This window comes from Populus euphratica, unplaced genomic scaffold (genome assembly GCF_000495115.2).
Source record: "Populus euphratica unplaced genomic scaffold, PopEup_1.0 scaffold25.1, whole genome shotgun sequence".
NCBI lineage: Eukaryota > Viridiplantae > Streptophyta > Magnoliopsida > Malpighiales > Salicaceae > Populus > Populus euphratica.
This window is the reverse complement of record NW_011499851.1, coordinates 2,739,150-2,756,107: the sequence shown is the minus strand read 5'-3', so window position 1 is coordinate 2,756,107 and position 16,958 is coordinate 2,739,150. Positions and strand designations below refer to the sequence as shown.

At 35.7% G+C, this 16,958-nt stretch overlaps 2 protein-coding genes across 5 annotated transcripts; both read left to right on the top strand.

Annotated features, from left to right (window-relative positions):
• Positions 1–119: 119 nt before the first annotated feature.
• LOC105121603 (Peroxidase superfamily protein) lies at positions 120–12,272 on the top strand. The gene is made up of 5 exons (XM_011020320.1): positions 120–129; positions 10,448–10,681; positions 10,922–11,113; positions 11,335–11,500; positions 11,630–12,272. The coding sequence occupies exons 1-5, from the start codon at positions 127–129 to the stop codon at positions 12,049–12,051; spliced, it is 1,017 nt and encodes a 338-aa protein (XP_011018622.1). The 5' UTR covers positions 120–126; the 3' UTR covers positions 12,052–12,272.
• On the top strand, positions 2,388–9,522 carry LOC105121602 (type I inositol 1,4,5-trisphosphate 5-phosphatase 2-like). 4 transcript variants are annotated; one of them, XM_011020316.1, is made up of 13 exons: positions 2,389–2,777; positions 2,854–2,962; positions 3,412–3,546; positions 3,661–3,763; positions 3,852–3,944; positions 4,574–4,661; positions 4,748–4,852; positions 5,612–6,467; positions 6,944–7,128; positions 7,782–7,890; positions 8,430–8,578; positions 8,788–9,004; positions 9,103–9,522. In XM_011020316.1, the coding sequence occupies exons 3-12, from the start codon at positions 3,517–3,519 to the stop codon at positions 8,978–8,980; spliced, it is 1,911 nt and encodes a 636-aa protein (XP_011018618.1). In that variant the 5' UTR covers positions 2,389–2,777; positions 2,854–2,962; positions 3,412–3,516; the 3' UTR covers positions 8,981–9,004; positions 9,103–9,522. The 4 variants fall into 4 exon arrangements, with proteins under 4 accessions (XP_011018619.1, XP_011018621.1, XP_011018618.1 ...); XM_011020317.1 differs by lacking the exon at positions 2,854–2,962 and having other exon boundaries at positions 2,388–2,777; positions 9,138–9,522; XM_011020319.1 differs by lacking the exon at positions 2,854–2,962 and having other exon boundaries at positions 2,388–2,777; positions 9,135–9,522.
• Positions 12,273–16,958: the final 4,686 nt, after the last annotated feature.

Below are 16,958 nucleotides of genomic sequence, written 5' to 3'. Positions count from 1 at the left end.
CAGAGAAAGATGCTTGCTTGCTGCCCCATTGCTTTCATTTGTGATCCTCGTGCTTATCTTCTGCTCTCTCATGTGCTGGGCAACTTTTGGATTTTTTATTTTTATTTTTATATGTGCGTGGCTGTCATGAAGAAAAAGATTGGTAATTAAGTAGCTTAAAAGAGCTTTCCTAATTCATCAGGATTTTGTCTTTTATATCCAGCAGACATTGATTTTTAGCTACCAAAGTCATGCTTTCATTTCAAGCACCGTCGTTCCATTGGATTTACTTAAATAATGTTTGGAAGTGGGTATCAATTAATTGCAGTTTGAAATGTTTTTTTTTTTTGGAAAATATATCAAAATATGTTTTTTTATTTTTTAAAAATTATTTTTTAATATTAACGTATCAAAATGATCTAAAAATAAATAAAAAATAATTAATTTTTTTTTAAACTTTTAAAAACTATAATTTCAACATCTTCCCCTACCTTATTTTCTTCAGCGGAAAAAGAAAAATATATTTAGATTTTAATTTTTGATCGACTGGAACGACGTTGCATGCATGACTTTGCTAACTAGAGTAAAGGTTAAAAAAAATTCCACATCACTTTGTTTTAGGTCCAAGGCATGGAGCTCTTGTTTTTAATTTAAAAGAAATTATATTATTATACTTTAGATCTGAAATATATTAAAAAAAAAGCATTAAGTAAACCATCTGGGATTTTTAAATTTGTTGCAATTAATTCTCTTAAATATCAAATTAATTAGTACTCCAATTTGGATAGATTTGTTTAATTATATGGAAAGTTGCAAAGAGTACGTAAATGGTTGGTCAATCAAGAGAAAGGAGGTAAGCGATTAGTATAATTAACAAACCTAATCAGTTAATATCGATGCGATTTATACATATTTCTTATCGATCCTGAAGACTGACTTAAATGTAAACTGCTTAAACCAACATCTAATTCCCTGCAAGAATTAAATGAATCAATAATTCCCTTTTCCCAGCCAAGCCTGGCTTCAAAATTTTACCAATTTTCTTCTTGAGAAAACACCGTTGACAAAATAATTTCCAAAAAAAAAAACTGAAAAACATTAGGGATATAACATAATTGGTTCTACTATATATTAAAAGTGGAATTAATAATCATTTAAAATTCATTGATAATGAATTTGTTTTGTTGAAATCTTTATAATGGTATCAATATTATTATAATTGGAGCTTTCACAAATAAATCTTGATAAAATTAATCTAATGATATAAAAAAAAGTTACTAGAAATGTTCCGAATATGATATATTTGCCATTCAAGAATAGCGGGTGACTCAATTGCTGTATAGGTGATTTATTTCATTTATTATTGATTATCTATTTTTGCATTGTTGAATATATTTTGTTGAGATTTTTTTTTATGATATTAATAATATAATGATTGAAGCTTTGATGTGTCTTTTATATTTTTTTTTATATAATTTATTTTATAAATTTTTTAAAATATTATATTTTTAAATAGTGACAAGTTTGGATATCAGTTTTCCAATCACTTCACATATAAACTATGCAAATTATTTTTAAAATTGTGTTAATTTGCTAATATATATATATATTTTTAAAAAATACTAAATCTTTTTATTTTTATTTTTTAAAAGAAGCAATGTTTTGCTGTGCCCATGGATCTCTGAATCCAAAATATTGCACTTGCCAACAACAACAGGACAGGCTACCGTACGTCCACACGGCAAAGTTCACCGGCCAGAAAGGAAAGAACCATACCAGCACACGGCTCTTAATGATGATTTGCCAGATAGAAAATCTTACCTTCCTAATAGCCCCATCAGCATGCAATTAACACTTAAGAATAATTGATTTTTCTATAAAGAAAAACCTTAGCTTCCTCCAACAACCCCATTAGCATGCAATTAACAATATTGATTCTCTCAGAAAGAAAAATCTCGCCTCCCTTTCCCTCTCTTATCCTCCTCATATTTATAAAAATGGTTGACTGTCGTGGAAAGGAAGCGTTTAGCAATACGACTTTACTTTACGTGTGTTTTAATATATTGATGTTAAAAATAAATTTAAAAAATAAAAAAATATTATTTTGATGTATTTCTAAATAAAAAATATTTTAAAAAATAATTACTACAATAATACTTGACAAACAATAATATTTTTTAAAGTTTTTTTATATAGAAATATATGGAAATAATATTTTACTTTTAAATACCAAACAACGGATTATAACTGATACATATGTATGGTTAATCAAAGTTCAGGAGGCTCTGGTAGAACACCACCTTTTGACCTGCTATAAACTCTGGGTTTCCCTATGAGTGAAGGGAAGTCTTTATCAACCTCAACCATAGATTCCTTATATGTATGAGTATTACCCTAAAAAAGAAAAAGAAAAAGAAAAAGAAAAAAACAGTTGGAGTTTTAATAAGAGTTGAAAGTTGAAAAACGTGGGAGAGCGCTTCGTCTTCACATATAGTGCGCTGAACCCATCCTTCGTTGTCCACTTTTGCATCAGTTCAAGGGTCATTTCTCTTACACATGACATCTGTGTCTCTAAATATCATGCAATATAAAAACTTCAAAAATAAAAAGAATCACTGTCCTACCAATGAGTCACAGTTGTCCTTTGAGTATAATATTTTCTTAATTACTTGTGGACTACCGGTTTGACATAAAACTCTATATTTTAGTGTCGACCCCCACTTTTTTGGCTATTAAAATATTTGCATGTTTGAGGCTGTCTTGTTCTGGTGCGTTTCAAATCTAGGCTGTGACTGGAGGTATGCTCAGTTTTGTTTATGTATTGAGCCTAATTTGCTTGTTCACTATTAATTTAGAGTCACTCCTCTTGATCAGCTTTCGTTCATAAACTTTATGAGATTGATGTGGGCCGGGGCTCACACCTCGGTTTGGATTTTATGATATGATTAAGGATCAGGAAAATTCCCAGTTGGATTTCCTCCAGGTTTGATTAGGATCTGGGGGCAATGCGTATTTCTTTTATGCTGTGTTTAACTGTCTCTTTAGTGGCCTACTTGCCTGTACGCTTGTAATTGTAATGACAGTAACATCAATTGATTTTAAGTGTGTTTTGTAGCACTGTATTGTTAAAGGAGAAAGTGACCTTTCGATATTCATAGAACTTGATTTTAGATATGTTGAATTTTCTATAATATCATGCTGGGATGTTTTGGTATTAGAAAATCTAAGACGTGTCGGTGGACCATTGAATTATTCTTATTTGGCAAGTTGAGATTGTGGATGGCTGTTAAATATGTGCACGCTTTTTCTGTCCTTTCTGTTTGATCCTGGTATGAATCTTCTTTATGTGATTGGCATCACAAGAAGCCTAACCTCAGGCCTTGTTGTTTTATAATGGTCTTTAAATCTTTTATTTTAATGCTAATCTCCTAGGATGGTGACAATCCCACGCCTGTTCCTGTTCCCTTTTGAAGGTCTTGTTTTTCTTCGAAAGTCTGCTATATAAATTGTTTTGCAAATCTTTGTCCTTGATTCAGAATGAGGACCAGGAGAGGGAAGCGAGCTGAGGTATGCTTAAATGCTCCTTGCCTTGGTACTGCTTTTATTTCTTTCTTTTTTTGTTTCTTTAGATGGTTCTGCTTCCGCATGTTGTTTATTTTGGAGAGTTGCATTTGTTTGCAGCCTTTCTGGCCTTCACTTGTGATGAAGAAATGGTTGAACATAAAGCCCAAGGTTTATGATTTTAGTGAAGATGAATACACTGAAACTGAGAGTGAAGATGACGGTATGGTGTTAGTGTTTACTTGTCATCATTCTTTATTAATTACTCTAACTACCACGTGCTTGATCATGTTCTGTCAATTTTTATACAGCGTCCCCTGTTAAAGATGAGAGAGTTAATGTGAATGAGGATCGTGCAAATAGGACACAGGGGAACCCATATGTGTTTCAGAGTCGAATTTCAGGCAACAATCCTTTTCTTTATCTGTTATTGAGCCTCCTTTTGTCATTTTCAATGCATTCAAGCTTAATAGCATATATTGTCTCTTGAATGTATCACTTGGTCCTATTGCCCGTCACCAGTTTCCCTTTTCATTAAGATTTTCAGAAATTTGAGCTACCCCAAGAGTAAGATTTCGAGGCTTACTTACAAAAGATTAAGCTTTCGAAGTATTTGTAATTGCCAGTCAGAAATTTGAGCTACCCCAAGAGTAACATTTCGAGGTTTACTTACAAAAGATTAAGCTTTCGAAGTATTTGTAATTGCGGGTCAGAAATTTGAGCTATACTGGTCATTCAAAGTCTCTCAACATTCTGCAACTCTCATCTCAGTGATGTTGCTTTTCTTTTCTTTCTTGTGTGTGAGCAAGGCACTTTTTGTGGTTTAAGATTCTGTTGCAACTTGTTATTGACAATTTGGTTTCTTGAATTTGGAAGAAAGTTGTTTTGTTATGGTTCTGCTGAAACATAAAGAAACAGTTGATTATATGCTTCCTAGTGGACTTGCGAATTATGGAAAGATCATTTTATCTCATCTGATTACATACAAGGCCAGTTTGTGATCATCTGTTGTTTTGATGTTTAATTGATCCAGATGCACCTTCCAAGGGCTATCCATCAAGACATAAGCGAGGGAAATCTGAAACTCTGCGTCTTCAATACATAAATATGAAGGATGTGAGGTTGGCTGTAATCTGCTTATTCTTTGAATATTAGGCTAGGGATTTTAATTATTAAGAATACAGTGTTAAACATTTTGTTATTGTAGGGTGACAATAGGTACCTGGAATGTTGCTGGAAGACTTCCATACGAGGATCTTGATATTGATGATTGGCTTTGTACAGAAGAACCAGCAGACATTTACATCATTGGGTCAGTATTTCATCGCTTTGTTTTCTCATCTTGATGACTGGACTTGTTGTAAGAATTTATATGTACACATATCCAATGCTTTTTTTTGTATCCGGAAATCTTTACAATCATTCTCTCTGTGTCTTCATGCATGCATATGCCCTACTTTGTTTGCAAATGTATTGCTTCTGTGTTCTCTGATCTGTTTGATTGCAATGTTCAGAAAATCTTTGGATATATTTGTTAAGAAATCCCGCAGAGGATTTTCCTTCTAGAGAATCAGATTATAAGTACATAACTAACAAGGCTGACTTTATTTCTTGTTATGGTCTACCCCTCAAAGAATCTGGCATCAATTGGTCTATGCACCCCAGATTAAGGAACTGATTGGAAATCTAAAGCTTTAATTGAATCATCTGCCATCCAAGCAGCATCTGGTTGTCATTTGTTTCTAGAGCATACACATGAAAAACTTAAGAAAAAATATGCTAACAACTCATTCTGTATTTCTGGGATTTGCTGTTTCTCAGCAAGTGGATGGCAGCTGGAAATCAGAGGGCCAGTTTTACATCTTGTAGCCCACACCTGATCAGTTCCTCAACCAGAATTATCCCAAAAAACCCATCCTAATAATTATCAGACCCCGGCTGCTTGGGTCCAGAATGTACAGTTTTAGAAGCTACTCCAAAAGCAGACATCCATTCCTATAATATTCTATGTGCTTGTTAACATTTGTATACAATAGATTTTAGCATTCTTTTTATTTTTTTCCTTGAACAGTTTCCAAGAGGTGGTCCCTCTGAATGCTGGGAATGTTCTGGGAGCAGAGAGTAACAGACCAATTACAAAATGGGAGGAAATCATTCGAAGGACTCTGAACAAATCGCTACAACCTGAAAGAAAATACAAGTGTTATAGTGCCCCTCCCTCACCAGTATTAAGAACTTCTTCAGTTGCTGATGAACTTGCAGATGAGGTTGATTCTCTACCATTAGAGATGATAAATGAGGAATATATAGAAGCTGCTGATGGTTGTGAATCTAACATACTGGAGTTTGGCAAAGCAATTGGTATAGGAAAGAATTTGCACTTAAAGAGAGTATATGGAATTGATTGTGAAAGTAGATTAGACTGGCCTGAACATTCATTGGCTGCCACCCCACAAGAAGTTATCTCTTCCAATTCCAAGTTACGGAGAGTATCGAGCAGTTCTGCAAGAACAGGCTTCAGTTGGACAGAGAATCCTTCATTATTTAGTCCTCGGAATATTGCTCTGAACAGGAGTGGACTGAAAAGATCTCACCACAGTTTTGGAAATTTAGGGTCAATGTGGGTGGAGCAACAACAGAGGCACAAGGTTCCTGAAGTCCCTGAAGTTATTGATTCTTTCTCCGAGGTCTCTGATTGGTTCTCTGAAGCAGAGGATGACACTTTCTTAGAAGTACCAAGCGATCAATGTTACAGTGAAATCATCAAAGAAAATGGCAAGCCACTCACTAAGTATGTGCGAATTGTTAGCAAGCAAATGGTAGGAATATATGTATCAATTTGGGTGCGCAAGAGGTTGAGGAGACATATAAACAATTTGGAGGTCTCTCCTGTAGGAGTTGGTCTTATGGGTTATATGGGAAACAAGGTACTGCCTGTTCATCCATTTTCTTTGTTCATCACAGTAGTTGACAAATATGTTTCATTTCTACATGCATTTATATGAAGTATTTAGACTTTTTCACCAGGATATTTTTGTGGAACTCAAGTATGTAGACAAAAGGACCACAAAATAAAAAAGAGAACGAATAAAGCATTGTCATAATTGCACAACATGCTAGTTGTAATTCCAATCATTGCAGCGGTGCAACATATCAGGTTGCATCATGCTATGGAGGCTACTGTCTTAATTTTACTATAATTGGGAGTAAATGTTTTATACATTGTTACCTTCTGTATGTTAGATGGGATGAGATCAGCACCTCCATATTGTGATGTAATGCTGGGGGATGGTTTCATGCTGAAAAATATTGCATGGAACATAGAGAAGATAACATTCGCATTGATCATAGTTGAACATGCTTTGCTTTGCCAGCATCTTATTAGAGGCTGCTGCTGATGCAGGGATCTGTTTCTGTTAGCATGTCTCTTTTCCAGTCAAGGCTGTGCTTTGTTTGTTCTCATCTGACCTCAGGTCAGAAGGACAGGGCTGAACAAAGGCGTAATGCTGATGTCTATGAAATTATACGACGTACCCATTTCTCATCTGTCACGGACGCCAATCAACCACAGACAATTCCATCTCATGAGTAAGCAACCTTTTGATATTAAACTTCAATATGCACCATGTTTCATGACTTTGCCTTTTTATTGTATTTCCAAATAATACTTCAGCAGAGAATACTGAATTGCTCAAGTACTAAGCATCTTTATGTCAATTCATTCCATGAATAAATTTGTGTGATGCATGTCTGGATGCTGTGTGTTATTCATAGCACTCAGCAGACATCTTGTCTTCTCATGGATTATCTTTCCTAGCTGGTTACAATATGGGTTGCCTTGAGCTCCATACTCATGCTCAATAGTTTTCATGATTTGCCTAGGAAATTAAACTGGTTGGAGTAACCTAGGAATTTGATGTATATTCCCGTTTTATAATTGTAGTGTGATTTCATTGAGAAACCTAGTTGCTGAAAATAAATAACTCAACTGCACCAGAGTGCTATACTTGCGCCTTTTCTGGTCCTTTTGTAGGTATCAAGACATTTACTTACAAGAACATAAAATGCACACGAGTTGTTTCAGTGTAAATTTTCTTAAAGTTATCATGTAATGACAAATTCGTGTCGATTTATGATAGTGACTGGATGTGTTATCAATGACTTCAAATCTTTTTTCCTTTTGTGACTGTTCTCTATAATTTACCTGGTCAATGTATTTATAATTGGGTGCTTCTGTACAGTCAGATATTCTGGTTTGGGGATTTGAATTATCGTCTGAATATGTTGGACACAGAGGTCAGGAAGCTTGTTGCTCTGAAGAAATGGGATCAGCTTATCAACAGTGATCAGGTGAGACATAAACAATCAAGTTTCCACTGCCTTCTGGAATTGTTTCAGCCTCTTTAAGCAGTGACACGTTTTTTTTCCTGAGAAGCATGTTGTTCTAAGATCTAGATATAATGTGGATCATAAGAGAGTGATTTAACTTTCACCCTTCCTGTAATAACAATGAGAAAACTCACCAAATCACTTGACGAGGAAACTATTGCTTTCGGAATTATTGGATCTGTAACTGTAAATGTTCTAATAGAAGATTTATATTAGAGTTTTGAAAGATGGTACAGGGCTTATCTTTGAAGGAGACATTTGTAGTATTCTAACTGGTTAAGTTTTCTGGATAGATCTAAACCAACTGTGATGAAACATGTCAGGAATAGCTTCCTCACACATTGATTTGTACTTTTAGAAGTGATAGCTTTCTCACGTTTGAGTAATGTAATGGTTTGCCCTTTCTGCAAATAATGCTCTCTATTTTCCTCTAAGCAGCATCTTGCTTGCTTTTTTTTTTTTTTTTGGAGGAACTGTTAAAGATTCATCTTGTTTGGCAGCTAAGCAAAGAACTTCGCAGTGGGCATGTATTTGAAGGATGGAAAGAGGGAGTGATAAGCTTTCCACCGACTTACAAATATGAAATAAACTCTGATAGATATGTTGGGGAGAACCCTAAAGAAGGCGAGAAGAAGAGATCTCCGGCATGGTAAGTACAGGTTATTTTGATATAGCAGTTTGCCTTTGTTTTCTTATTTCCTATAATCATAGTAAAGAAAAAGAGACTGGTAGGAAGAAATCCAAGATTTCTGGTAAAACAATTTTCCTTTTCTCTTAGTTTGGATGGTTCAAAAAGTAAATCAATCTAACATTTGAATGATCATGGTCACCTAACTATGTAGTTGACATCATATGCAGGTGTGATCGAATACTTTGGTTTGGAAAAGGTATAAAACATCTTTCTTACAAGCAGTCAGAATTAAGGCTCTCGGATCATCGACCAGTCAGTTCAATGTTCCTGGTTGAAGTTGAAGTCTTTGATCATCGAAAGCTGCAAAAAGCACTCAATGTCAATAGTGCGGCAGTGCATCCTGAGATTTTCCTCGATTAATGAGGGAATTATAGTAGATAGAAGGTAACTATATAATGGTTTATAGGTTAGATTGGTACTGATTTACATGAGAGTTTTAAGGCTTAATTGTGACCATGCTGGTTTTTTGTTTTCCTTGGAAGGTATGCTAACTTCGCTGTCATATTCTTTCGAGCAGGGAGTTGCTGATCAATCTAACAAGCTGAAGATATAAATAAACTTCGATTTAATTGGAACACCAACAATGATGAGCCTATATTATACATGCAAGAAAAACAAAAGCTTTTTTGAATTTTTTGAAGATGATAGCAGGAACAGACGTAGTTGTCTGGGTCTTGCTTTTTAGGAATGGAATGTGGAGAGCTGAAATGATGGGGTTAACCCCAACCACCACCCCCTCCCCCATTTTTCTAGAGAACCTCCAAAGTATATCCTCTTAGTTTGGTTCGTTGCTAATGTACATTAAACTGTAAAAATTAGGTGTTCTGTATTTTGCAATTGAAATTTTGGAGTCAGTCAGTGGACATCGCGTGATTAATTCATGACAAAACTTACGATCGCAATTTCTTTTGTTCATGTTTTTCACTCTTCCTTTCTGTTTTATTCTGAAAGCGGAATACCACTGAGACAACAGTTTAACGAACAAATCTCATTAAATTTCAAGCTCGCTCAAATTATGCAAGGCTGGGATGTCAGCAACATAGCAATTCATCTGTTAATTGAATGTCCAAGTTAGCTCAAATTTTGGCAAAACGAAGTTGAGAGAAGCATTCAAGACAAAGACAGGTAATTCTGGATCGTTTATTTTCTGTCTCTCGTTCGTGTCAGATTGTTAAATTTCTTTCGTGATGCACAGTTTTATCCTTGAGAAAAAAACATGGCCTCCCCAATGTAGATTGAAGCCAGTCAACTGAGCGATCCAGAATCAAATCTTTGCCTTACATCAGGAATGAGAAAGAGGAAGGGTATGTTAAGCAGTCCAAAATGAAATGGACTTTCTGATGAAGCCACCATTTAAAACACAATAATAAACGAACACCTGTTCCTCTATATCTTAATTAATGATGCAAAATGATAGTCATCAACAACCTCATTAAATTTTATTCTGATAAAGCGTATCGTAATTGAAAAAAAGCTACTACTATTTTACAAGAATTAAATATTGTCTCTCGAAAATGAAAGCATACGATGCTCGATTAAATTAAAAGGTTAGCCTTGACATGGCCAATGTATTCCTTCAAGAAAGTAATCACGTCCCAGAGGAAAACAAAGCTATGAAGTTAGGTTGAATTAGTTGTATCAACTTTGATTTAGGAGATAGCAAAAGAATCCCTTTACTACTTTATTAGGATAAAGTTGGTTTGAAAACATTAGAAGGAACATGGAGAACGGTACAAGGAAACGTCATTATCACCTAAGCTTGTTCCTACAAGTAGGAAATGGTGGCCCAACATTAAGCAATCTTAAACCAAACCATCTTTCTGGTGCGCATGTGATTTCTCAATGAATCCGTTTACAATGGTCTTTATCACTTTACTGGTTTTGGTCTTGCAAAGCTTGTCGACCTTTGGTGATGAACAACTTTTAGTCCGTGACTATTACAAGGAAACATGCCCTATGGTTGAAGAGATTGTTAGGTATAATCTTCAGTTTGCCGTGCTTAAAAATCCAAGAATGGCCGCCTCTCTGCTTCGCTTGCATTTTCATGATTGCTTCGTTATGGTCAGGCCTCTCGTTTTCTCTAATTCTGTTTCTGTGTTTCCTCGTAATGAATATTGCACTCCCCTTTCTTGCTGTTTTTCTTTTCGGAAAAATAAATAAATAAAGAATTGCTAGAGAACTGAATAGTACTTTCTAACAGATAATTCTCATTAATTTTGTAGCATCATCATTCTTTCTATCACAAATTCACAATTCCAAGTCTTAAATTCACCAATCCTGATTGGTTCTGGTATTAATCAGGGATGCGATGCATCGGTTCTTCTAGACAGCTATGGAGGCATGGTCAGTGAAAAGCAGGCAGGGCCTAACGTGAACTCATTGCATGGATTCGAAGTCATTGATAGGATCAAGTATCAATTGGAAGAAGCATGCCCTCTCGTAGTCTCATGTGCTGATATCTTAGCCATTGCTGCTCGTGATGCTGTTGCAGTGGTAAATGTGCATACACACACACACACACACACACACACACACCTCTCTTTCTGACTTTCATCTCACTACTGTCTCATTATATATAAGCTCCATTACAAGGTGGCTTCAATAACATAAATGTTAAGAAAGCTGGTCGTGTCGTATGTCAAATGATTAATTCCTTGATGACATTTGGGATCAAGTAATATATGTAGTTTCTAATTTTCCTTTTACTTTGGAAGAGAGGTGGCCCAGGTTGGGAGGTTTATCTAGGCAGAAAGGACTCCCTCAAGGCAAGTTTTGATGGTGCCAATCAGTTTATACCCGCACCAAATTCCTCTCTGGAGACTCTCATTGCCAATTTTAAACAACAGGGTCTTGACATAGGAGACTTGGTTGCTTTATCAGGTAAAATCCACAACAATATCTCATGTTAATAATTACTAATTTACTTATAAATCTTAAAAGAAAAACACCACTAAACACGTAGGTTGTAATGACATATAGTGCTTGCCCATAAGCGTCTTGATTTCACAGGTAGCCACACAATGGGAAAGGCAAGATGCTTAAGTTTTAGGCAACATATACACGATGAGAGTGCTGAAGAACATTACGATAAATACAAGAGATACACCCCCTTTCGAAGAATCCTACGGTCCATATGTCCAAAAACAGGAAAAGACAATCAATTGGCTCCGCTTGATTTTGAAACCCCGGCTAGATTTGACAACCACTATTTCCTCAACATTCTTGAAGGAAGAGGCTTGCTGGGGTCCGATAACGTGTTGGTGACGGAAGATCATGAGGGGGAGATAAGAAAGCAAGTGTGGGCTTATGCCGCTGATCAAGAGCTTTTCTTTGCATCGTTTGCCAATTCTATGATAAAGATGGGGAATATTAACGTACTTTATGGGAATGAAGGAGAGGTCAGGAAGAATTGTAGGTTTGTCAACACCTAACAAGTTTCTCATTCTGGACGAGTTAAATTGTGGATCTTGGTTACTTAATTTATGGACTATTGGATTACCTCTACTCTTCTGTGATTTGATTTGGAGATGTTTAATATGATTGTTGTTGCTCTAGAATAGTTGAACAGCAGTTTTGAGCGATATCACAATGATGTGTAGAGAGAGAGAGAGAGAGAGGAAATTTAAATCCAAAATGATAGCTTTTACGTGCACAAGATTTTGGCTTAGATTATTTTAGGGACAAGAAATTATCAAATGGTGACGCCTCAAAGACTTTGGAACAGTACCTCTGATGGCCAAAGTCCAAACTAAGTTATAAACCCTGCATAAAAGAGAAGGAGAAAATGTTGAATTTTTAAAATAGATGAATCTAAATTAAAAATGCATTAATAAACAGGGACTGAATTAATTTATTGTTAAGAATATGATCCTTAGAGAAGGGCAGTCTCAAAAATGGAGAAGGTTTACAGAATTGCAGTCCATATACAGAGACCATTATTTAGATAGAAACCAGAAAATGCATCCCTTACCTCCTACCATGAATTCTCCATAACATAAATGAAGATTTTCCGATCAATTGCAGGCATCGATACACTATTTTTCCTCTTCTTCTTATGAATAATACTACAATGCTTATTCTAATAAATAAGAGTCGGTCAGTAGTGCCATACAATAATATAATTCGCGCCACTTAAAAGCCATGCCATTCCAAACAAAGATAGTTGTTCTTTCATTCCTGGTTCGGTCAAGAGCATAGATAATTAATATGATTCGCTACCATGCCCGTCTGCATAATTCCTTAGCAGGCAATCGATTTTTCAAAGTAATATTAAAACAGTAGATCCAGCTGCTGCAGGCGTCTTGCCCGGCAACCTTCGTGCATGGCGTGCATCTCTGTGGACTCTGCTTACCACACTTGAACTCAACGTGCTTGTGTCTAGACAATATACGCTAAGACCTGTTTTTTACCTGTGACTATCTTCATCCACGCCCTAAACATATATTTTCAGTGAAAATAAAGCAAAAGGTTAGCATATTGAAGACCTGATATATAAGATATGGAGTAGCTGATGTAAGAAAACTTTCATATGCTAAGCATATAAATGTGTAATGGAAAATTAATTGGATATATACCTTATTGATTAAGAATTGAAGCAATTACTCAAAAAGCTTTTTATTGCAAAAAATAAAGAGTTCTAATATATATGTCAAGCTTTATGATTAATACATGTAGATAGAAGATACAGTATTTTTATTGTTAATCTTTTTTTGGCCACACTAGAGATACTTCATATTTAACTTGACTTTTACACTTCCATCCATCAATCAGATTGCTTCACTCACTACTAAAATCCAATGGACTCTAAACTTTAATTATTATTTAATTTAAAATCTACATAACGTAAACGAGTCACCCAAATAGTATTTTTCTGCAACTGACGGATTTATGACTTGGTGGTTGTATGAACAAGAACCTCGGATAAGCACTCATCAGAACTTCAAAGAGCAGCCCTATCTTTGCCGAGATCGATGGCCGTGAACTTGGGAGTTGATTCAGACGAGCTTGCAAAACTATATAAATAAGAAGTACAAGGGATAAGATGAATTATCACCCATATTGTGAGCAGGCAAAAAAGGTGATGCGTCTCACACCGCTCTCTGATGCAACTGGATTGACCTTGTTAAAGAAAATGAAGTACAGGGTTCACAAATAAAAAAAATGGTAAATGGGTACCAATTAAACCCTTTCCGGGTGCATTTATAGCCAATGTTTGTGGTATCATTGAGGTGAGATAGCGTATGTTTGAGCTGTTGCCATGTTATATAAATGAATATTTTGCACTCCAGTCGGTCATTTGAAAGCAGACAACGATGAGTCGATGACTGAGGACTATGAGATCATAGAGGCACAGAGCTGTTGTGAACCCAGGAAGAGATGACTTTCAGTCCAATTATGGAGGCCTTGGCAGGACCTTTGCCAGAACTTGTCAAGGAGAAGGGAGCGGAATACATTAGGCTTGTTATTACAAGCAAACTTGATGGAGGAGAGGCTTACTAGGTCACATGAAACTGGGGGAGTAAAATAGTTTTGCAAGATAAATTTTATTTAGAAGCTCTGCCTACCGGTGATAGATAGGGTTGCTTGAGCTCTTCCCAGCTTCATTCCATTCAGTTCTAAAACCCATAAATTTCTTTTAGTATAAAACTTATGCAAAGGATAACACTAAACCTGGGACAACATTCTTGATCTACTTGTCAGTTTTTCGGAGGTAGCTCCAAACCCTAAACTGCTTCGGACGTCTTCTGTTTCACATGATGGACCTTTGCATACTCTCGCTTAAAAATTAAAGAGCTGCAGACCATCTCATGTAACAAGACATCATTTCTACTACAACATTATAAATGGTACAAAATCGGTTCCGAGTCAAAATATTTTCAAGAGTAATATCTTTCATATTTTCAAATTAATACAAATCATGCACAGGCATAGCTCAGGTCACACTGTTCTACCAAACATAATCACCATCTTCTACTGGGATTCTGAAATGCAAGGCGCAAGCTTTCAATCTTCTACTTTTCCCAGTCAATTTCGGATGCCAACAGTTCACATGTGGTCACTCCTGCACCAGGCTCTTTCATTTTTTTCTTCATTTTTTACTTCAGCACCATGCCTTCTCATGATTTGAAGATAGCTTCTAATAACATGTTCAGCTTATTCATGCCCGGCATTATTAACTGCATAATGACATTCATTCTTGCAATCACGCTCCAACAAGCTTGAGAAATTATTAGTAATCGGAACCTGTCCCGTATGAACATTACAGTGCAACTTGGCCTAATTAATTAACATTCTAACCTAATTTTAACCCGCATAATTAGCCATAAGAACAATAAAATTGTTGATTTACATAGCTGGACAATATGATTGTACAATTTAGCAGCTCCAATTAAGCGGTGGTTGCAACAAACAGTTTCGCGCAAAAGGTACATCCTGATTCATCAAATCAATAAAGCATAGTAATTCAAATGGCAATGGAAGAATCGACACGAACAAACAAGATAAACAATGGCATTGGGACTCCAAGGTGTTAAGGCATCAATTATATTCAGATGCAAATTACCCATTAAAACGCATGATTCATCTGCCCCTAATAAAGAAAAGCTTCTTTACACAAATTGACAAAAAAATTAAGCTGCAAAAAACTCGATACTCTAAAACCACCCAGTTAAGACAAATTTTTCATTTGCGACAACAAGAAATCAAGAACGGAGGATGTGTTGGTCCATCGATGACCTTTCTCTCAGAACTGGGCCCCATGCATTTGACAGCACAACCTGCTGCTCCCCTCAATAATCATCGCCCTACTCATTCCCTTCTCCATATGTAAAAAAGGAATTACGAAAAAATTTGATGACTGCTCATGGACTCCCTAAACTACATAGATAATGGAATGGAATAGAATTCATTCTTATGAACCCAAAACAATGAATGTACAGAGAAATCGCACTAACCAGTCGACAATTAATTGACTTATTAAAACCTTTGCTTATAGAGATTCAAGTCCACCCCTTCTTTCACAAGAAGCCAACGTTGAATAGATGGTTCTTTAAACAATCAAATTAATTCCGGCTGTGGTAAATTAACAAGGCCAAAACATTCGACTTGGTAGAACATGTATATAGGTTTCACAATCCTTGACATTGAAATAAGTTTAGGCTTTTTAAACTGATCGAACCCCGTCAAAATCAATAAATCGAGCCCTAATTCCACCCACCTACACAACTGTCTTTTCACATGGTATGTTCATATCAGGATAGCACCTGAAAGCAAATAAATCAAAAGAGATACATTGTAACAGAGGTCGATGCCATAACTAAGAAAGCACACACACACACACACACACACAAGACAACCCAATAATACTAGAAAGCGGCTCATATCAAGGGAGCAATTCTGCAATTCAATAATTACAAGAAGCCAACAATGCTGAAAAGAAATAGGGATAAAAATTCAACAAAAAAATCATATGATCCCTTGATCCTCGTATATATTAAAAAGCAACTGATAACATCTAAATATCGTTCAGAAGTTAGAGAAAAAATAAAAGGGAAATGAAGAGGAAGGCATCAGGTCTCCAAGGTGTATAGCATCAAGAAAAATTCAGACGCAAATTACCCATTAAAACATGAGATTCATCATATGCCCCAAAACAAGGAACTACAGAAACGAAAACATGACAAGACTCCAACTTTAATCTCTCCAAAACAAAACCCATTATCAGGCAAATAATGTAGAAGCCTATCAAGATAAATATGAATTGGTTATTGAGATTATTAAAAAGATAGAAAGCGATCAGAACCTGTCGGGATTCATACTAACATCACAGTTACTAAGTCAGTGGATTGACAGACATGAATTTCTATCTTCACCTCGCTTTCTATCATCAACAAATAAAAAACACAGATAAATATATGTATATATACACAAAAGGGTAAGCTCAGAACTTCTTAGAGGTTTGTGCAGCCGTCAAAGACGGCCTCAACTGAGACCGTCTCCGGAACACAGAGAATTTCATCACAGCTGGATTTTCTAAAACTACGAAATGAAAAACACAGATAGAATGAGGAGCAGAAAACGTGGAGCTGTCAAAAAGGACTTCGAAGAAAATTAGAGCATAGGAAAGCTAAATAGTGCTTAGGGAAAAAAAGCGACGTGCTGGTGACTGGGGGAGAGTGAGGATTTTTATAGATAGAACAGGTGGCTGAAGAAGCCGAAAACAAAAGGAAACGCAAACCCTAATTCCTCACGTCACGTGACAGTACGTGACTAAAATACTTGTAAACTCAATTGCTATATATATATATATATTTATATATATATATATATATATATATAT

Excerpts from the sequence above, each read along its gene's own strand:
- LOC105121603 (XM_011020320.1), top strand. Across the intron at positions 10,682-10,921 it reads TTCATGATTGCTTCGTTATG|GGATGCGATGCATCGGTTCT; the intron begins GTCAGGCCTCTC and ends GGTATTAATCAG. Across the intron at positions 11,114-11,334 it reads CTCGTGATGCTGTTGCAGTG|AGAGGTGGCCCAGGTTGGGA; the intron begins GTAAATGTGCAT and ends TTACTTTGGAAG.
- LOC105121602 (XM_011020317.1), top strand. The coding sequence starts at position 3,517 with ATGAGGACCAGGAGAGGGAAGCGAGCTGAG. Across the intron at positions 4,853-5,611 it reads GCAGACATTTACATCATTGG|TTTCCAAGAGGTGGTCCCTC; the intron begins GTCAGTATTTCA and ends TTCCTTGAACAG. Across the intron at positions 8,579-8,787 it reads AAGAAGAGATCTCCGGCATG|GTGTGATCGAATACTTTGGT; the intron begins GTAAGTACAGGT and ends CATCATATGCAG.